This window comes from Castor canadensis, chromosome 13, assembly GCF_047511655.1.
Source record: "Castor canadensis chromosome 13, mCasCan1.hap1v2, whole genome shotgun sequence".
Classification (NCBI taxonomy): Eukaryota; Metazoa; Chordata; class Mammalia; order Rodentia; family Castoridae; genus Castor; species Castor canadensis.
Window position 1 is genome coordinate 6,555,946 of NC_133398.1, and position 20,670 is coordinate 6,576,615.

Here is a 20,670-nt window from a genome sequence, read left to right on the forward strand (position 1 = left end):
CCTCCATTGAATCAAATTAGCATTCCTGGGAAAAACTCAACTAGATTTTAAAAAATATATAACGTGAATTTTAAACAATATCTTACTTAAGTTTTTCATTAAAACTGGTCTATAATTTTTCTTTCTTGTCGTTTTACATTGCTTTGCTTAGGAGTTTTGGAGGGTTGCCTTTTTTTCTTTGATATAATAAATGGAAGATGAAATGAATTATTCCCGATTTTTCACTTGCTTTTTTGACTGGTGTCTGGCTTCATAGCCCAGGCTGGCCTCAAACTCATGATCCTCCCACCTCAGCCCAGTTAAGGGATTACAGGTGTGCACCCCCATGCCCGGATTCAAATGTTCCTTACATGTTTAATTCCACTTCCTTGTGAGACACTTTCTGACTGCCGATTGGATTTTTATTGTCTACTTCTGAGTTGATCCTGATGGGTTATATTTTCAGAGTGATTTATCGATTTTACATAAAATTTCAGTTTATTGGTAAGAAGCTGCGTGTGTATGCTCGCTCCTCAATTTTTATTACATGCTGTTGCATGGCTCCCCTCCCCCAGGCACTCCTAATACAGTTTGTTTAGACTTTTTTCTGGATCAGATCTATTTTTATTATTATCTCTATTAGTGTTTTCTAAACTAAGAAGCAAATTGTATCTTCACAGAGCTTCTGTTTTCATCTTACTTTCTTTTCGTTTTCCTCTTCTTCTACCTCCATGTTTTTGGATTTCTTCCCTTGCTTTTGGGAAATTTCTTTCTTCCAACATGAGCCTCAACCTTGTTTTCTTTTCTCTTTTTCTTTTTTTGGTAGCACTGGGGTTTGAACTCAGGACCTCATACTTGCTAACAGGTGCTCTGACTGCTTGAGGCACTCTGACAGTCCTGTTTTGTGATGGGTTCTTTCTAAGCTGGGGTCTTGTGAACTGTTTGCTGGGGGGTTTGTACTGTGATCCTCCTGATCTCTGCCTCCTGAGTAGCTGGGATTACAGGTGTGAGCCATCGGTGCCCAGCTCTTTGTTATATTCTGACATAAACATTAATATTACAGATATCCAGGCTGGGGATATAGCTCAGTGCTACAGCACTTACCTGGTGTGCATGACTGTGGTACTGAAAAAAGTATTACGGATTTCCTATTTAAGTACTATTTTACTTGTCTCCCACAAAACCAATTTTTGGAGAGCCGTACTGGGTTTGAACTCTGAGCCTTTTGCTTGTTTGACGGCACTCTGCCACCTGACCCTCCCTCCAGCCCTTTTTACTTTTTTTAGGTTATTTTTTTTTAGACAGAGTCTCGAATTTTTGCCCAGGAAGGACCATGATCCACTTATCTTTGGTCTCCTATGTAGCTGCAACAGGCATATACCACCATGCCCAGCTGATTGGTTGGGATGGGGGTCTTACTAATTTTTTGTTGCCTGGACTGCCTGAAATTGCAGTCCTCCTGATCTTCACCTCCTGAGTATCTGGAATTACAGGTGTGAGCCACTATGCCTGGCCATATATCCCACACATTTTTATATGTAATATATTATGATTGTTTCCTTCTAGAGTTTTTTTTTAACTATTTAACTTCCACCTGTGACTTATTTACAAGTGTATTTTAAATTTTCCAAATGTATAGTATGTTTACCTTTATCTTTTTGTTATTGACTTCTGAATCAATTCTGTCATTTTCATAGAAAATGAGTTTTCTGTTGAGTCTTGTTTTATGTCCTAGGCGATTTTTTTTAATGTTCTATAAGTAATCCAAAAGAATGTGTGTCCTCCCCATCTTAGTTACGGAGTGTAACATTTTTATTTTCATTTATTTATTTTTTGAGGGAGGGGCTCACTATATTGCCCAGGTTGGTTCTGAACTCCTGGCCTACATATGTATTTTTTTGGGTGGGTACAAGGCTTTGCACTCAGGACTGCCAATTGCCATCCTCCTGATCTCAGCCTCCTAAGTAACTAGTGTTACAGGCGTGAGCCACCAGTGTCCAGCTATTCAAATCCTCTTATCCGTAAAGATTTTTTTGTCAGCTTACTGTAATGTCCATCCCCCATTTTCTACTTAATTTATGCATTTATTTTTATTATTATAATTTTTAATAGTTTATGAAAATTTTTTTTAATTGTTGGTTTCATCTTTTGTCCCGGAGCATCTATCCAGTTGCCTGCAACAAAGATATCGCTTAAAACCACATTTGCACATTTCAGCTTAAAACAGCACTTAGGTGGCCAAGACATTGTTATCATTTTAAGTACATTTTTGGTGGTACTGGGACTTGAACTCAGAGCTTGACATTTGCTAGGCAGGCACTCGACCATTCGAGCCACTCCTCCAGCTCAGGCCTTCCCTTGTGAGAAGACTCACCTCTGGTGGCTTCCAGACACGAGTGCACTGTGCAGCCTTGTGCACAGCCTAGCCAGCCTTCTCTGTTCCCAACCCCACCCCACAGTTCAGTCACAGAGGAAGGTGTAAGTCACAGCAGAGAGCCAGGTGTGGCCCAGAGCAGACTGTCTGTGACTGAGGCTGTGTGACCCGTGGGACTTTTTTCTATGGTGAGACATTTTTCTATGGTGACCTCGCCCTTGGTTGTAGTGCATTCTCCAGGGAGCAGGTGCTATTTGGGGCCATTGCCAAGCTCCAGGGATATCCATCTTACTTTTCAATTTAGGGCTTGAAGGCCATGCACTCTCCGTGAGTTCTGGCCCTTTTTGGCTCAAAAATTTCCAGGATGACTTTTTTCTTGCTTTTTCCTCCCCCCTCAGATCAGGGGTGAGGCAATTTTACCTTTACAAAAGTGTGATTGCCAGCTCCAAAGGCAATTTGGGGTTCTGGATGTATTCTGCCAAGTGGCATCGCCACCCTCAATTGCTTGAATATTTGCGAAGATGTAGCATTTTTGTCTTATACTGCGATCATTTTGTTATCTTTATGAAAGTACAACTTACCTCCTCCCCAAGGACATGACAAGTTACCCGATTTTAGCATCAGAGATGCTAAAGCTGATCCAGCACTGTCTAAACATTGACATTTTGGGTTACTGTGCTTTGAATGAGACTTGAAACGCTGTAATTTCCCAAAGCCCACAGCAGCTGGAGGCCATCCCACTTCTCCGTATCCTGTCAGCGGCAGCTAAGCCCGCGGCGCTCCGTCCCTGCCCCTGCCCCTGTCCTTCCCAGCCGGATCCCGTGGTGCCTCTGGTGGCCTTGGAATCCAGCACAAATGTCTTCCCCATTGCCACAAGTGGTGAAATTATCTGATTCTAGTCCACAGAAGCTTGTCTTCCTTTTTCTAGCAGTCAGCACAAAATGTGTAGCACAATGGCAGTGCTACAAGGGTGTCACCAAGCTGGCCCTGGCTGAATCGCACCTTGGCTCCGTCACACAGCGGTGATTCGTGTGAACACGCCTGTACTTTCTAAATGAGTTAGCATTGAGGGACGAGCCTGGTTTCTCTTCTTGTTTTCTTTGTTCTTTAGCAGCTGGTGTTTGAACTCAGGGCCTCATGCTTGCTAGGCAGGTGCTCTATCACTTGAGCCAGGCTCCCAGCCCTTTTACTTTAGTTTCTTTTCTAGATAAGGTCTCTTTTTTTGCCCAGGTTGACTGAGACCTGCTTTAATTTTCCCATGGTCCCTTGTCCCCCTTGTTACCAAAAGGGAGAGTAAGGACTTCCTCTTCCGTGCAACAGAAAGGAAGTGGGATAGGAGGAAAGGGTCCTTTTATCCCCGTCGCCTGAGCAGCTGCAATTAGAGGCACCTGTCACTATGCCCAGCTCTTCTGGTTTTTTGTTTTTTTGAGGAATTAAATGTCCCACATGTGGATTTCAGCCACACTTGTCATAAGCACTGTGTTCAGATCACTGGCATTGACCATTTTCTGGTGGACGCCAGTGTGGTCATATGTTTAGTCATTTCCTTCAAGAAGTTTATCTCTGAGCAAGAGTACATATTTGGGTTTTTTGAGGATGCTGTTTTCCTTAGAGGAGCAATAAGGAGGGAAATGTTTAATTGAATGGGTTTTACAGGCAACAAAAACTCAAGGAGCCAAGACACAGCTTCCAGGGAGTTTGGACTCTGAAGACAAAACAGTGATTTGGAATTCATTAATTCGGGTTTGTAAAAGAGCCAATATAAGTTGGAGTCAGTTATCTAGTCTTCATATGCAATAAAAAACTCACTTATGATGTGGTCACTTCACCGGATGTAAATGATGTCCCAGTAGAAATCAATTGTGACCCACGTGCTCAAGTTGAAGGTGAAAATGGACCCTTTCCTTCCACCCCAGGCCCTTCTGATGCACGAAAGGGGAAGTCCTCGCTCTCCCTTTTTGTAATGCTGAGAAGTCTAAGGGGACAAGGGACAATGCAAAAATTAAAGCATAATTCTCTTATTCAAATACAGGGATCTCTTGTTAAACGCACACACACAAAACCAACTTGAATGAAAAATACTGCAGTAAAGGAGTGTAGCTCAGTGGTAGAGCCCTCATCTCACATGCTGGAGGCCCTGGGTTCCATCCCCAGCACCCTCTTCAACCCACCCCCCCCAAAAAAAAAAGACATAGTGGTGCACACCTGTGACCCCAGCATTTGGGAGGCTGAGGCAGGAGGATCACAAGTTCCAAGCCAGCCTGGGCTGCACTGCAAGACCTTGACTCAAAAAGGAAAAGCATGTGTGTACACACACACACACACACACCCGCCCACGCACACAAAAGGTGGGACAAAGGGTTCTTTGCCAGCCTTGATTCGTGTCCTTCTGGAACTCTTTGAAATAGGTCTTTTACAGGGAACAGCGGGCTCCCTTGACAGCTGTTATTCTGACCCGCTACGGCATATCTTTAGGCAGACTACACAGTGTATGATCTTCTGTGTGTGGCTTCTTTAGCTCAGCATTACGTCCCTAAGACTATCTCTGTTGCATGTGGCAGTGTTTTGTGTTGTCCTTTTTGAGTTGTCACGTGGCATGCCATCAAGTGGAGAGACGTAGGATAACCTGTTCAGCTGTTTTCCTGTTCATGCACATTTATGAAGAACAAACTGTGACTGCCTCTTGGTGGACGTGGTCCCTCACGTTCCTTGGGAACACGGCTGGGAAGGGCATTGCTGGACCCTGGGTCGGTGTTTAGCTCTGGCAGCTGCTGTCCAGGGCTTAACAGCGTGGCTGTCCCATGGGTCCCCATGTCCACAGTCACTCCTCATCCTCACCCACGCTTGGTGTCATCGACCTGTGACTTTAGCCTTTTTTGATGACCATGGAGTAGAGTCTTGTGGTTTTGATTTGCATTTGTATTTTCACATGACAAATGACAAGCATCTCTCTATATGCTGTTACCTGCCATTTGAATGGTGTCTTTTGTGAAGTGCCCAAATACTCAGTTATTTTTAAAAGATTTGTTTTCTTTCTGATCTGCAGGCATTCTTTATGTATTCTGGGCATGAGTGAGTGCATGTGTGATTACAGAGCATGCTTTTGTGTCTGGCTTCCTTTGATAAACAGAAGTTCTCAATCTTAATGACGCCCATTTTATTAATATTTATTTTTTGCTTAGTACTTTTTGTGTCTTGTTTAAACAAACTTTACTTACCCCCAATAAACCCTTTGACATGGCTTTAATTGATAGGTGAGTGACCTTTTATGTTAAAATTTTCATTGTTGCTGTTAAAATATTGTTATGCAATTGGTAGGACTGGGGTTTGAACTCAGGCTTCACATTTGCAAAGCAGGCGCTCTGCTGCTTGAGCCACACCTCCAGTCCACTTTGCTCTGGCTTTTTTGAAGATAGGGTCTCGTGAATTATTTGCCTGGGCTGGCTTCGAACCACGATCTTCCTGATCTCAGCCTCCCAAGTAGGTAGGATTATAGGCCAAAATATGGTAATTTTGAGTCAAACATTTAACAGGATCACACTTGGGAGTGAAGACTCAGTCTCCGAGGTCCCATCACTTAGAAGCCTGGTGCTACCAGAATTGACCTGACTCTGAAGGATTTTGCTCATTGTCACCTCGAATAAACTCTTTATGTGTCCTCAGTATTTTTTTCTTTTTTTTGGAATCTGGAGTATAATATGTGGAGAAATGGGTAGGGGGTGATTATATTAATATTATTGTTATTTACAGTGCTGGGGATGAACCCAGGATGATAGGCAAGTATTCTACCACTGAGCTGTCCCCCCAGCTTGAAGTATTCTTTAGTAGAATCTAGAGCTCACATTTTTTATAGTTTGGGGATTGTTTTTGAAGGTAAGATTTCGAATTCTAGCCGGGCACCAGTGGCTCACATCTATAATCCTCGCTACTTGGGAGACTGAGATCAGGAGGATCACAGTTTGAGGCCAGCCCAGGAAAAAAATTCATGACACTCCATCTTAACCAACAGATGAGTGCAGTGGTGTTCACCTGTCATCCCAAGCTCCTTGGAAAGCTGAGACTGGGAGGACCATGGTTCCAAGCCAACTTGGAGAGGAAAAAAATGTTCATGAGACCCCATCTCAACAAGAAAAAAGCTGGGTGTGGTGATGCATACCTATCAATCCCAGCTATGGTGGGAAGCGAAAAATAGAAGGATCGTGGTCCAGGCAACCCTGCCAAAAAGTGAGACCCCCCCCCACTCTCGAGCAAAAAGGCTGAAGCAGTAGAGCACCTGCCTAGCAAATGTGAAGCCCTGATTTCAAACCCCAGTGTTGCCAAAAATAAAAAAATTAGAATTCTACGTAATGTTAATTTATTTTATAAAAATCTTTGTAGCAGTTTGTGTGTGCACACTTCCAAGTTGTTTTTACTTGGTAAAGCTTTTTATCCAAATGAATTCTGAATTTATCTATTTCTGTTTTCACATAGTCCTCCAAATAAGCTTCCCTAACATTATCATCACTATTATTTTGTTTAAGGGAGTTCTGATGGAATCATGACTTAATGTTCTAATTCTCTTCCCCATCCCCCATCCCCGTGTTCTGTCTGGGCAGAGTGGTTGCTGGGGATCAAACCCAGGACCTTGCACACGCTAAGCTGCTGCTCTACCACTGAGTTGAATCCCCAGGCCTAATTCTCATTTAACAAAAAAGACAAACAACCATAAAACCACTTGATGGACTTCCTAAGTAGCCGAAGTGTTCACATCACTCACTCATTCCTCCCCTTGCCTGCCTGTTACCCACTGACTGCCTGCTGGCGAGGTGTGGGGAACCTGCCTCTCCCAGTGCTTAGCTGGCTGTGCTCTGAGTTTTCCCATTTGCCACTGAGCAACTCTTAAATGGCATTCTGGTGACAGAGACCTTAAATCGGGGTCCCTCTGTCACTCTGCTTAGGAATACTTACCATGCCACACAAACTCGGGGAGAGGCTGTCCCTGGCCTCTGCGCCCTGCTAGTGCCGCACTTGGTCAGCGTGGTTTTGGAGGATCGGGAAAAGGTTATCAAAATGAGTAGAATGTGGACCAGTTCTCGCACACAGAGAGAGCAGTGTTTTCTAAATGCATGCATTAAGCCAAGGTCATCCTCGGCAAGCCTGAATAATTCCCTCTCTCCAGTCCGCCCAGCCTTGTGACTGTTGTCGCACAGAATTTCCAAATGCAAAATAGGACATTGTCTAATACCAAGTGCATTTCGAGGTTACAGACAGTTGCAGAAATTGTTAGTTCAAGTTGTGTTTTTAAAACTCCGGTATCTATTTCTCCCTTTATTGTAGTTCTAGTTTCACTGAACTTGTGTGGTTCTTCCATGGCCAGAGGCGCAATTCACAGGCACTTGTTTGCTTCAAAAAGTTAATTCAGGTTCTTAATTTGTCACCTTTCCTGGGTGCTGACCAGCCCTAAGAACTCTCTCTCTGGTGTGAGACACTGTCTTCTTTCCGCTTCATCATGAGATTTTGTTACATAACCCAATTTGGGGAAAATGCCTGAAAAGTTAAAGTTAAATTGAAATCTTGATGAAGAGAAGATTGATTTCTTAGAGAGTTTGCTTTTCATTTTTGTATAATATTATAACTTCTTAAAATATTTGACTTTGAGCCAGGCACCGGTGGCTCTTACCTGTAATCTTGGCTACTCAGGAGGCAGAGATTAGGAGGTTCGCTGTTCAAATCCAGCCTGGGCAAATAGTTTGCAAGACCCTATCGTGAAAAAATCCTTCACAAAAAAGGGCTGGTGGAGTGACTTAAGGTGACTCAAGGTGGCCCTGAGTTCAAACCCCAGAACCACTATATATATATATATTTTTTTTTTTTAATTTGAACATTATTAGTTTTCACATTTTACATCAGTGTCCCTGTTGTGAAGTGGAATAGGAAATCCCAAGTCATTTATGAATAAAGGTAGAATTCTAGGATGTAGGTGATAAAAGGATGAAATTTTAGGTGTGTTTGGTTTGGTGGACTAGGGTTTGAACTCAAGGCTTCATGCCTGCAGAGCAGGTTCTCTACTGCTTGACCCACATCTCCAGTCTATTTTGCTCTGGTTATTTTGAAGATGGGGGTCTCTAAAACTGTTTGCACAGGATGGCCTGGAACTGTGATCTTCCCAATCTCAGCCTCCCAAGTAGCTAGGATTACAGGTGTGAGCCACAGATCCCGGCTGTTTTATTTTGTTCTTGATGCTGAGATGGAACCCAGGGCCTCTCCCATGCTGAGCATGTGTTCTAGCACCAGGCTGCACCCTCAGTCCCTAATTTCAGACTTTCTATTATAAAAAAGTACCTGTACTTTTTTGTGAGTCATACATGATAAATAGAATGTTTTAAAGAAAAAGGTAAAGTGTAGGAAGGAATCCATGCCAGTGTCTAGCGAGAAGGAAAGCATTCAGTCTGAATGACTGCTAGGCTGGTAATTACCCGAGGCCACAAGTGAGTTTAGCATTAGGGAAGTTTTCCTCCCTTGGGGTCAGTGTCGCTGGCTCTGTGCAGCACTGACAGAGTGGACTCGCCCAATCTAACAGCAGCCAGCTGAGCCGTACAGTGTTAAATTTTTTTACCATTTGGGGAAACAGTCTGAACAAGATGTTACTTTAGTTCTTGTACGTATATGGAATTGAACTGGTGCGTTTTTTTTGTTTGCTGTTACTGTAACTCCTCGGTTGACATCTTTTTTGAACATGGGAATGTCTTTAATGCTTTCCCAAAATTTTTTGTTGTATATAAAATGTCTGACTAGTCCTCTGAAAGAATTGTTCACTGTACCAATTTAGAAAACAAAAATCTTTTTTTAAAAAAAAAAAGAAAAAGAGGAAGTGGTTAGTATGAATGCAGGAAATACATTTTGCAACACAGCTTAATCGTTGAAACTTAAAAAGTTTAAATGCTTCTCACTTAAAACAGAGGAAAATACAGAGAATTAAAAAGAGTATAAAACTTGGATATTATTGCTCTAATAATTCTTTCCCAAGTGGATCAAAGTTCAAATCAAGCACTCTAGAAAAGATACTTTTGTTATTGAGCTGGTTACATCTCTCCTGTAAACAGCGGTATCTAGGGAGTTTTTATCTCCCCAAAAACAGTCATTGACAATTTGTAAGTCAGTGTGTGAAAATAGCAGGAGAGCAGTCAGATGGAAAGTCATTCTCGTACCCTAGATTTGAAGCTGAAATGAATTTCCTGACATGTCTGCTTACAGATGTGGTAGCTGTTTTTTTGTGTTTTTGGCAGTACTGGAGTTTGAACTCAGGAACTCACATTGCAAGGCAGGCGCTCGACTGCTTAAGCCACTCCGCCAGCCCGTGTGCAGCTTTAGCACTTAGCTGTCACTGTGTGCCCTGACTGTGTGAAGGCTTCACATGGTAACTAACGGACAAATTTTCATTCTCACTGATAGCAATAGTGCAGCCTAGCCAGCAGCTTCCTCTTGATCTGGATTGTGACACAGAAGAGGGCTCAGATCTTGTTCCTCCCCCTGCTGATGGTCAGTCTCTGAGCTCGTTTGCTGTTCTGTAAGAGGAGAATGGGACTGAGCCCTGGGCTGGCTCTGAGGTTTGGGTGGCATGTGTTGTGTAAAGGAATGGCCTGTTTTGGACTGCAGGTGACTGGTGACACTGTTGTTGTCATCTATATTTTGTCTGTTTATGTCCTACTCGTTGGATTACTTCTGGCTGCTCTCTCCTCAGTTCTTCCCTTTCTATCTACTGTTAATTGTTTTTTTTTTTTAATTCCAGGCACTAGGCGTCCAACAGAGTGTTTATTGGATGATGAAGAGTGCATGGCACCAGTAGGATTATAATAGACACCTTTCATGAGGACCCCACTTAGCAAGTAATGATAGGAGAGAGAGAGAGAAGGAATAACTAAGACACAGGATCCTCTGTTTTATACAAATTGTATGGTGAGGATGATCAAACCAATGGCAATTAAGAAATAATTAATGAGGGCTATCTCATTAGAGCATTACTCTAGCACACATAAGACCTTGGGTTCAATCCCTAGAATTACAAAAAAAGAAAAAAGATGAACAAGATGCATCATATGTCAAGTTGATCTCACAATCAGCAAACACTAGGAGCTCAAAAGTTGCTCGTGAGCCACGTGTGGTGGTGCATACCTACAATCCCTGCTCTCTAGAGGCTGAGGCAGGAGGAGAATTTGAGGCCAGCATGGTCTACACAGCAAGACCCTGTCTCAAAAATAAAAAAATGCTCGTGGGTTTTACATCTGAAAAAGATAAGGTCTGTGTGGATTACGGATGAAAGGCTGTTGGAACAGCCCTGAAAAGCTACGGAACCTCCTCCCCAAAAAACATACACTTAAAACGTGTTTTGTATTTCCCAGAGGGTTTTAGGCCTCTCCATGATCCTTTTATCCCTTTTAGATAAAAAAGGGTGAAGCTATAAAATATTACCTTACTATTAGCTAAAGTGACCCCACTGGACATGGCATGGTATGACTCTGTGCCTCCAGCTCAGTGTTCCTGCCAGTTGGTCACATGGCTTTATTACTGGGTTACATTAAATGAGCTCCTTACTGTTGGCTGCTCCTCTTGACTACAGAGGTAGCAGGTAGTAGACATGAGGATGCAGAGGTGAGGGACTGATGGGTTGATTTAAGATGACAAGCAGCAGTTAGCACGAGGCGGGGCATAGTGTGAAGGCCCAGCAAACAGAGGGACAGAGGTCTGCACTAGGAAGTGCAGGCCCCGTGGGGCAGCTGTGACTGTCCCTCCACCCACACAGCTGTCAAGTGTTGTGGCCTCTGCACAGTGGTGTGCAGCAGTCCTTTCTAGTTAAATTTCCATCTTCCTGGATGATAAGATGTTTTCTTTTCTTTTTCTTTTCCATCAGGTTCGTGCATGCTAAATTCTCTTCATGTGTCAGAAATGTCTTTATTTTATTGGTCCTCGGGCTGGTGTGACAGTTTAGCGAGGTATCGATAAATTTATATTTATATTTCTCAGCTGGAAATGATTTTCTCTGAATATTTTGAAAATATTCCATCGTTACTTGTTCCTCTTGGAAAGGTGTCTGTCCGCTTTATTGCGTTCCCTTTTAGACATTTGGTTTTATTTCCTAGTGGCTAAGACTTGTATTTGAATTTGTTCTGTGGCATCCAAGTATGGACTTCCGTTTTTCATTTACTCTGAGTAGGGTTCCTTGAATATACATGCAGGAAACTCTCAACCATTAACTCTTAAAATTCTTGTGCTTTCCCTCAAATTACTGGTTCTAGGCCACGATGTTGGATGTGTGTGACCCTTTTCATTCTGCTCCCTGTGCCTTACTTCTTTTTCGTGTATTGTATTTCTTTCTGTCCATGTGTCACATTTGTTGTGACTCTCACCTACCTCATGCCTTCCCTTCCCTCACTCCATTAGCTCATCCATTGGGTTTTTAACTTTCACCAACCACATTTTTCATTTCCAGACATTTCATTGGAATCTTTTTCAGATATGCCTGTTGTTTATGGCATTGTATTGGTATCATTTCCACTGCTTCTTTTATTACTTTTATCTTTCTTTTTTTTTTTTTTTGACAGCACTGGGATTTGATCTCAGGGCCTCATACTTGTTAGGCAGGCACTCTTATTGCTTGAGCCGCTCCACCAGCTCATTTTAATCTTTTCTAATGTCCTTGTTTTGTATTTCCCTCTCTGTTGTGTCAGTTCTTTTGGTAGTTTATTTCCTTGTGCATTTATTACGATCCTTTTAATATAAGCATATCTTCAACAGAGATGGGTTTTTCCTCTGGAAATCCTATAAAAGCAGGATTTTGGAACCCCAGCACCACCCCCCCATCCAAGGTTTTATATTGTTTCTTCCAGACAACCTGGAGCTCATTTTTATGGTAATTTCTTGCTTGTGCATTTCTTGTACCACTGTACAGTGTGTGCAGGCTTAAGGTTTATTTATCAGAAGTTACTCATTCTCTGCTCCACCCCATAGTCTGACTCCTAAGCAAGCTTCTTGGCCATTTCTCTGGTTGCTGGGACTTTTGCTAGGCATTGTCCCACATACAGAAAGAAGACAAACTAACATTTGTGGCTAAAATGGAAGAAGGGCTTGTACTGTAACACGTTGATCTCATTGATAGTATATTACTGGATAACGTGTAGAATTTTTAGCATTAAACATTCTTAATTAAAAATCTGTTTTGAGGCCAGACATGGCGATGCATGCCTATAATCCTAGCTACTCAGGAGGTGGAGGTAGGAAGAGCTCTGTCTGAGGTCAGCCCAGGCAAAAACACAAGACCCTATCCGAAAAACAAACTGAAGCAAAAGGGCTGAGGGTGTGGCTGCAAGCGGTAGAGCACCTGCCTAGCAAGTGCAAGGCACTGAGTTCAAACCCCAGTACTGCAGAAAAAAAATCTGTTTTGACTTGGAAGGTAAGAGTGAACAGCTGTTCACCTATCACCAGGCACCTCAGACTTCTTCAGAAATGGAAGTGTACTGTCTTCATTTCTTTCCCTGGATTGTGTAACATGACTGGGCTCTCCTGATGAGTGTTACTTTTCTAGAACTGCGTTAAGAAAATTACTTAAGTATTTCTATACTTTACAACTCCGGGAACTTTTTTTTTTTTTTTGGCAGTATTGGGGTTTGAACTCAGGGCCTCACACTTCATAGGAAGGTGCTCTACCACTTCAGCCACTCCACCAGCCCTTTTCTTGTGTGTGTTGGATATTTTCGAGATAGGTTCTTGCCACCTGTTTGCCTGGGCTGGCCTCAAACTGCCATCCTCCTTATCTCTGCCTCCTAAATAGCTAGGATTACAGGCGTGAGCCATAGCACCCGGCTTCTGGGCAATAATTAACATTATATTAGCCCTGGGAAAAGAGAATAAGAGAATGGTGATGGTAGAGATGCTGACTTTGAGAAGAATCCAGGCTCATGTCTTCACGTATCTGTGTACGGGAACCCCTGTGTGTGGCATGGTCTCATCACCCAGGTTATTTAAGGAGAGAAGAAGGGAAAGGCAATCAGTTTCAAATGTGCTGTAAGGAAAGATTACAGGGTTTTGCCAATGACGGTGCATTAGGAAACTGGGAGGAGAAGGGCCACATCTGAGAGCTCATGATTCAGATCTGACTCTGAGCTCATCCCTGGTTCGTTTTCATCAGCCTGCTGTGGACGATGCCAACACAAAGATGAAGCTATCAGCACTGGTTTCTCCTCCAGCAGACATTTACTCACACTGAGTAAATAGATATTTCTACTCTACTCTTCAAATTAGGCAACTGGGGTAGAGGGAGACAGAGGCCTTTTCTTAGCACTGTTTAGCAAGTGAATGGCGTGTGGATTGAGATGGGTCTCATTTGCTATCTCTCTGCCCTCTCCTTCTGTTTCAGTGACCATGCACCAAAGTAACCAGCGGTCCTGGGGCTAGAAGGCTGTGAGATTGTTTAAAGAAAAAAGTCAGGAAATTGCTGGAATATTTCAGGCACATTTCTTTGGTTAACTGAGTTTGAAGTTCTTCTCTGTTTTGTATTTGAGCTGCCTTCATAATTTATCAAAGACAGACTCATTGTTTTGGCAAGCCCCTGGCCTGGATGGCTCCAACAAAAACTCCCAGCACTGTCTGAATAGGAATTTTTAAAGACATTCTTAGTCTTGAACTTGAAGATGGATTCTAGGATGCAGCAGTTTTCTGGAAAGCTTCAACAATGCCATTTATCATACGACAACCCTGCCTGCACAAAGGCCTCCTTCATCCGCCTTTGTCAGTGTTCTTCCCACTACATTAGCTTCTCAGAGCTTTGCTTTTAAACTTGACCTCAAAAGTAAGCCCTTCCTCTCCAGTCTTTCACTGTTTTTGACATTCAGCATTAGATTTTATCTCTTTTACTCCTTTTTTTTTGGCAAAATAAAATATTCCTTAATCAGTGATTATGCATTTTTATTTTTACAAGAATGCAGTTATGCCGTTAAGTACTGGTTTGAAGCAAAAATGACATGTAGCTTTCACTTTTTATCATTAAATATTCTTTCACATCATTATTATTATTAATTTTTTTGGTGGTACTGGGGTTTGAACTCAGGACCTCATGCTTGCTAGGCAGGTGCTCTACCACGTGAGCCACTCCACCTTCCCTGTTTGTGTTGAGCATTTTTTGAAATAGGGTCTCATGAACTATTTGCCCAGACGGCCCTCAAATCGTGATCCTCCTGATCTCTGCCTCCTGAGTAGCTAGGATTATAGGCGTGAGCCATTTATTAGCTCTTATAAATAATAAACACTATGATAAGTACCTTTTGTGAACATTTGAAATTACTGCATTAGGATAAAATCCCTGAAGTGGACTTGCTGGGTCAAAAACTGGGGTACAATCAGTTTGGGTGACTCCTGATCATTGGTGAATTCTCACAAAACCTAGTGTTACCCACCAGGGTGTTACTAGCATTACTAACTCAGGGACTCGCTGTATGTTCATAGTTTTCTGATCTAACAGTACTATAAAATAGGTAATATCCTATTTTTATGAATATCCTACTAGTTATCGTCCTCTTATTTATGTCCAGTGGGCTCTCCCTCGCCTGTACTGCTTCTCACTGACCTGGTAACCGTGAACGCTCAGGCCACTTGACTGATTGTCAGAACATAGAACATGCAGGAATTTTTACTTTCTCAACTATATAAAATGTAAGTTTGAGGGCTGTAATCCCAGCTTGTGGTGCATGTCTGTAATCCCAGCTACTAGGGAGGATCACAGTCCAAGGCCAACCCAAGCAAAAAAAGTTAGCAAGATCCCATCTCAACAAATAAGTCACGTGTGTTGGCACTCACCAGTGGTCCCAGCATTGCAGAAGGCCTTAGGTGGGAGGATTGTTGTCCTCGGGGTGTGAGACCCTGTTTGAAAACTAACTAAAGCAGAAAAGACTGGGGGGACTGGCTCAAGCAGTAGAGTACCTGCCTAGCAAGGGCAAGGGCCTGAGTTCAAACTCCTAGTACTGCTGAAAAAAGAAAAAGAAAACTCTAAGTTTGAATTATTTACAGCAAACAGATTTTCTTTTGACCAGGAGAAAAATAAGAAGTGAATGTGGAGGAAGGTGGCCAGCTAACCCAGGCTGCTAAGTGAGTAAGCTAATTTTATCAGCACCAGCTAGGTGGTGGCTCAGGCAGTGTAGGGAGGGTGGAAACCCATGCTAAGTGCCCAGATCCCTGCCGTGCTTCCACCTGGCTGGCCTTGGGCTGTCAGCCAGGCCTGCGGAGGGGCTGCAGGATGCCCATTGCTCCGTGAGAATCCCAAGCATCCTCTGTGCGTGCAAAATAATGCAACCTTAGAGGCGGGGGAGTAAAAGCCAGAGCCCCCTTCCTTCCATTTTAACACACAAGTGACCCCTTCCTAGGACAATGATGAAGTGATGTGCTGAGATGGCCACCACCCCAGGGAACACCGGCTGTTGCTTGGGCTACAGCCCAAGGCTGTAATTGTTAGAGGCCCTTGTTGCTTTCTCCTGACGTTGGTAATAAAAGATGACCCTTTATAATTTGTTCCATTCTTTTAACAAAGAAAAAAAAGTGACTTTCCAAAAGCTGTGAACTCTGCCACCTGAAATTGTTTATCATTTAGGGAGCAGCAATGTACACAATTCTGACAGGTCTGGGGCCATGTTCAAACAATTAATACATCTCATCATTTTTAAATTCAGCCCATATGTAAATGGAGCCAGTCCACATTTGCCAACTTGGTTAAAAGCTCAAAAGTGTCAGGTGCAGTGGCTTGTGCCTGCAATCCAGACTACTTGGGATGGAGTGGAGGTGTGGCTCAAGTGGTAGAGCGCCTGCTTTGCAAGTGTAAAGCCCTGAGTTCAAACCCAGTCCCACGCCCCACCAAAAAAAAAAGCTCAAAAGCCAGAATCAGTCATGAGAAAATGATGCGTGGCGCAGATAAGCAGCCTGTCTTGCTCCCCATGTGACAGCAAATTTCTTGGTGTGCCTGTGTCCCTGGCAATCCTATGACCACTCACCAGTGCTGTTAGTCTCTTCTCATCTTTTGAAATACTTAGGGAAAAAGTCATTTTGAGCTAGACAGGAAGTAGCTACTTATTGTTGCTAAAATGCACTAACTCCATGGATCACAGTATTTCTGTCTTTGAACTGGTGAGTCTCTGAACACACCAGGCTGGGCTTCAGTATCTGTGGCAAAGGTGGCACCTCTGGCCTTTTCTGCAGAACAGCTTTGCTTCCCTAAGGATGGCGGCAGGGACTGGACAGAAGCACCCAGCAGACTTGGCCTTTTGGGTGTGTTTGGGGAGATTCCTGGGGGGTTCTCAAAGAAATTCCCAACTGTAAGTTCTGACCAACAACGACACTGATCTAAATCTTATTCAAAGACATCTATGACGTATGGCTTCAGTCAACTGTGGGCCTTTTGGATTTTTTTAGACTGTTACCTGTAAATTCTCAGATTGACTCATTTTTTAAAAAAACACAACATCCAATCCTCTGGATGTCTTTGTGCCCTGCAGCGAGCTGCCATAAGATGCAGCCTCTCCTCTCCTGGAAGTGGAAATGCTGGACCTCTTTGAGATAACAGACGCTATTTTTAGACCAACTTACAAGGAGAGGAGAACTGGTGATGCTTAAAATCTTCATTAGTCTCAGATATCAGGAGACATGCTCTAAACACAGTTACCTCATAGCTACTCCAGATAAGTTTTTGAAAAGACTCATAGAGATATTTTTTTAAAATATATTTGCAGTCATGAGTTACTAACTGAGCACTCCTTTCAGAAAAAGATCTTAAACTCCATGGTAAACTTAACAGCTTACTAAACAAAAGTGGCTTTTCCTTAGGGAAACCGGGCAGAACCACAGCACGTTCCTAGGCCTGAGCTGCAGACGTGGGTACTAATTCAAAGCAGCTGCGTGCTGGACTGAGAAAAAGACAGTCCTGACTTCCTGCCCGCTCTGCAGAATGTGCCACTCGGTGTTTTGCTTCCTTGAGTGCTTCCTTGGCCTCCGGGTGAGAGGGAGAAGCCAGCCCGGAGAAATACATAGGCTTTGCCACCTTATGTCCAGGCATTTGCATTCGAGAAGAAACTCCCAGAGGGCTAACGTGGAAGGTAGACCTGTCCACCGCACGTGCGTTGTCCGGTTTCTTTTCTTTACTCGGCCAGCGGCCCAGGCTGGATCACGCTGGCATGGCCTTCCTTACCTGCCTGCTTCTACAGCTCACATCTTGCCGTCCTGAGTTGTTTTCAGGATTGCTCTGTGGAACTGGGCAAAGCATATCCTGAAGTTATCACCAGTTAATAAACTGCCAAAGGCAGTTACAGAGTCAAGCTAAGCCATTATTAGGAATTCCGGGAGCCGGCGAGAGAAGGATCACAGCCTCGTGGCCTCCGAGTGGTGCCGGAAGAGCTCCGTTCGGCTCTCAGGAGTAAAATACTCCACGGATGCCATGAGTAGATTCATGTCAGGAAGCGCCTGTGTGTGCACGTGTTTGCACACGTGGGGGTTCCTCAGTGTGTACATGTATTAAGCACGGTGGAGCTTTAACCTCTGGTTCAGTACTGAAGCTATTTTTTAAAGTGCAGTATGGAACCATCAGGTGCAATTAACACATGCTAAGAAAAAAGAAAAAAGTTCCCTGAGGGAGAGTCATTTCTCCAAAATAAATATGGAAACCCTCATGTTCTTTCTGTTATTTACATGAGAGATGAGGCGGTCCCCCCTCCCCCGTGGACTTTTGTGAGCCTTCCTGAGGGCGGTGTGGAAATGAAACAGAATGTTTTAGAAATTTGAGGTCTAGGTGGGAATTTCCTTGGTTTTTTATGTTAAATAATCATAGCAAAATGATGAACAACGAAACCAAAGGTACTTGAAAGAGTTAAAGGGGTTTTTGTCCTGGCCACATTGGAGGAACAGATGGATTGCTCGCAGGAGGGAAAGCTGTTATTCTAACAGGAGGGTACTGGAGACTGGCGGAATTTTGAGGGTAGCTGGGGATTAACATTTCGGGGACTCAGTTCATATATGTACTAGTGGGCACAGTGGGAAGCAGAAGCCAGAACATATGGTCAGGAAGGGAGTTAACCGGCCAGCAGCAAAGAGGAAGAGCGTGGCAGGTAAAATAAACCACAGTTATGTGAGAAGTGGATGAAATGGCACCGAGCTATCTAGGGGCCTTAAGAAACCAAAAACCCTCCGGCAATAAGGATGTGTTTGGGATTATTGATACTGGTACCTTCACTGGGAAGTGCTAATGCTGGAACAGGGAAGAAAATACAGGAAGCAACTCTGAGCCACCACCTTGACTTTCCCCAACATGCATAGCCCAAAATGAGTGGCGGAAGCGAGAATCAGGTTAAACCCTCAGGTCCACGGCCGGAAACCAGTGAAGAATGTGGAGATGATAAAAACCCACACGACAAGGAAGGGGGACAATGACCTCAGCATTTCTTCTGTCCTCCCTCTGTGCGTTCTCGCTGGCTTCCACTCTAAGGTCTTCATTTTTCTGAAACACTGGTGCAGGAGAACAGGTGAACAAATAAGAAGCTGTGTGGTTTGCTGGAACATAGCCCTATTCCTGTTGTGTTTTGGCTTGGGGTCGTGAGCTTGCCGAGTCACCCAGGGACATGGCCGTGTCTTTGTGTGGCAGGGGGTGGTTTTGATGCTGTGTGGACCTCAGCTTGTGTTAGCGTCATAGATGATGGTTCCACGTGACCTCTAAAGGGCAACGTGTGTCTAAGGTGGATTTTTTTTTATTATTATTCATATGTGCTAAGGTGGATTAATAGTGCAACAATCTCTAGAGTACAGAGACGGTCTCCTTTGAGCTTTGAACTCTGTCCTGGGCCTGGAGTAGAACTTACCTGCTCAAGGTCATGGGTCCCATCCCCAGCACCCCACCCCCAGATTGATTCTGCAGCTTGGCAAAACTTGCTTCCATTTTTAAGGTATGTGATTAACCAAAATATGAATTAGAAGAGAGAAACAAATTTATAATTTTTTTTGAGACGGGATCCCACTGTATTACCCAGACTGGCCTTGAACTGATGGCTGAAGTGATCAACCTCCCAAGTAGCTGGAGGCACAGGCACATGACACTATGCCTGCCTCAAATTTATAAGTCTTGTAATTGATTTTTTAGGAGAAAAGCAATACAGTAAAACACAAACTAGCACCCCCCAAAAAAACATTAAAAAGCACAAAAAATGTACCATGCGTATTGCTTCTTTAAAATATACACTAAAAATAAATACAGTGCAGGGTTTTAGGAAGGGCCACTCTGAGCAAGCATTCATATGCAACCTCACTAGGAACTGAATTTTAAAATGTGTGAAGTAACTAGGCACCAGCAGCTCGTGCCCATGGGAGGCTGCGATTGGGAGGCTTGAGGTTTGAGGCCAGCATGGGCCACTAGTTTGCAAGCTCCCCATCTCCAAAATAACCAGAGCAAAATGGACTAGAGGTGTGGCTCAAGCAGTAGAGCACCAGCTTTGCCAGTCCAAAGCCCTGAGTTCAAACGCCAGTCTCACCAAAAAAAAAAAAATAGAATAAAATAAAATGTATAGATTCTCCCTCCCCTCCTACAAAATACAAGCATATATACAAATTACTGTGTGTATATAAATATATGAGGCGAGGTTCCCACAGCAGCCATGCAGGCAGCATGAATTTGTAACTGGCCACAGTCACTTACCAAAGTAGAAAGTATAAGCCACGTTAAGACACAGAGCTGTGAGCTTGCGGCAAGCACACATTCCTTACCTGAAGTGAACTCAAATTCAAGACGGACTTTTGAAAAAAATGCTGCTAAGTGCAGTGCAGGTGAGGTGATCCAGCCCCAGCGTGGGTTCTAGGCCTTTCTCTGTCACTGTCACGTGTAAACAGGAGGTTCTCGCTTTTGCCCTAGGCCCGGCAGCAAGCCCAGATCCGTCACCAGATGGCAGAGGACAGCAAGGCAGACTATTCCAACACCCTGCAGAAGTTCAACCAGGAACAGCATGAGTACTACCACACACACATCCCCGGCATCTTCCAGGTAAGCCGCCTGGGTCTCCGCACTGCAGCTTTGCTTTGCGAAGAACCACACTGCTTCTGGACCATGTGGCCAGGCCTGGTTTCTAAGTGAGCAGTGCCAGACTTCCACAGCAGTGTTTAAGGTGTCTGGGTCAAGCACTGACGAGCAATAAGAAGGAAATACAATGTCCGTCTCGATGGCCTTTCGGACTTCCTTGGCTTGTGCTTGCAGTGTGTGCATGTGTGATCCAGTCTTACAACTGTTACTCTTGGATTGCTGCTCCCCTTCTTACAAGGACATTGTAGCT

The 20,670-nt window shown here is 43.6% G+C and overlaps 1 protein-coding gene across 20 annotated transcripts in view; it reads left to right on the forward strand.

Moving 5' to 3' along the window:
* Fnbp1 (formin binding protein 1) overlaps positions 1-20,670 on the forward strand; it is a 117,323-nt gene that overhangs the window by 68,774 nt on the left and 27,879 nt on the right. For all 20 annotated transcript variants that reach the window (XM_020158959.2, XM_020158967.2, XM_020158958.2 and 17 more), the window contains exon 7: positions 20,256-20,384. In XM_020158959.2, coding sequence (XP_020014548.2) covers positions 20,256-20,384 — 129 coding nt within the window. The remainder of the gene's footprint in view (positions 1-20,255; positions 20,385-20,670) is intronic.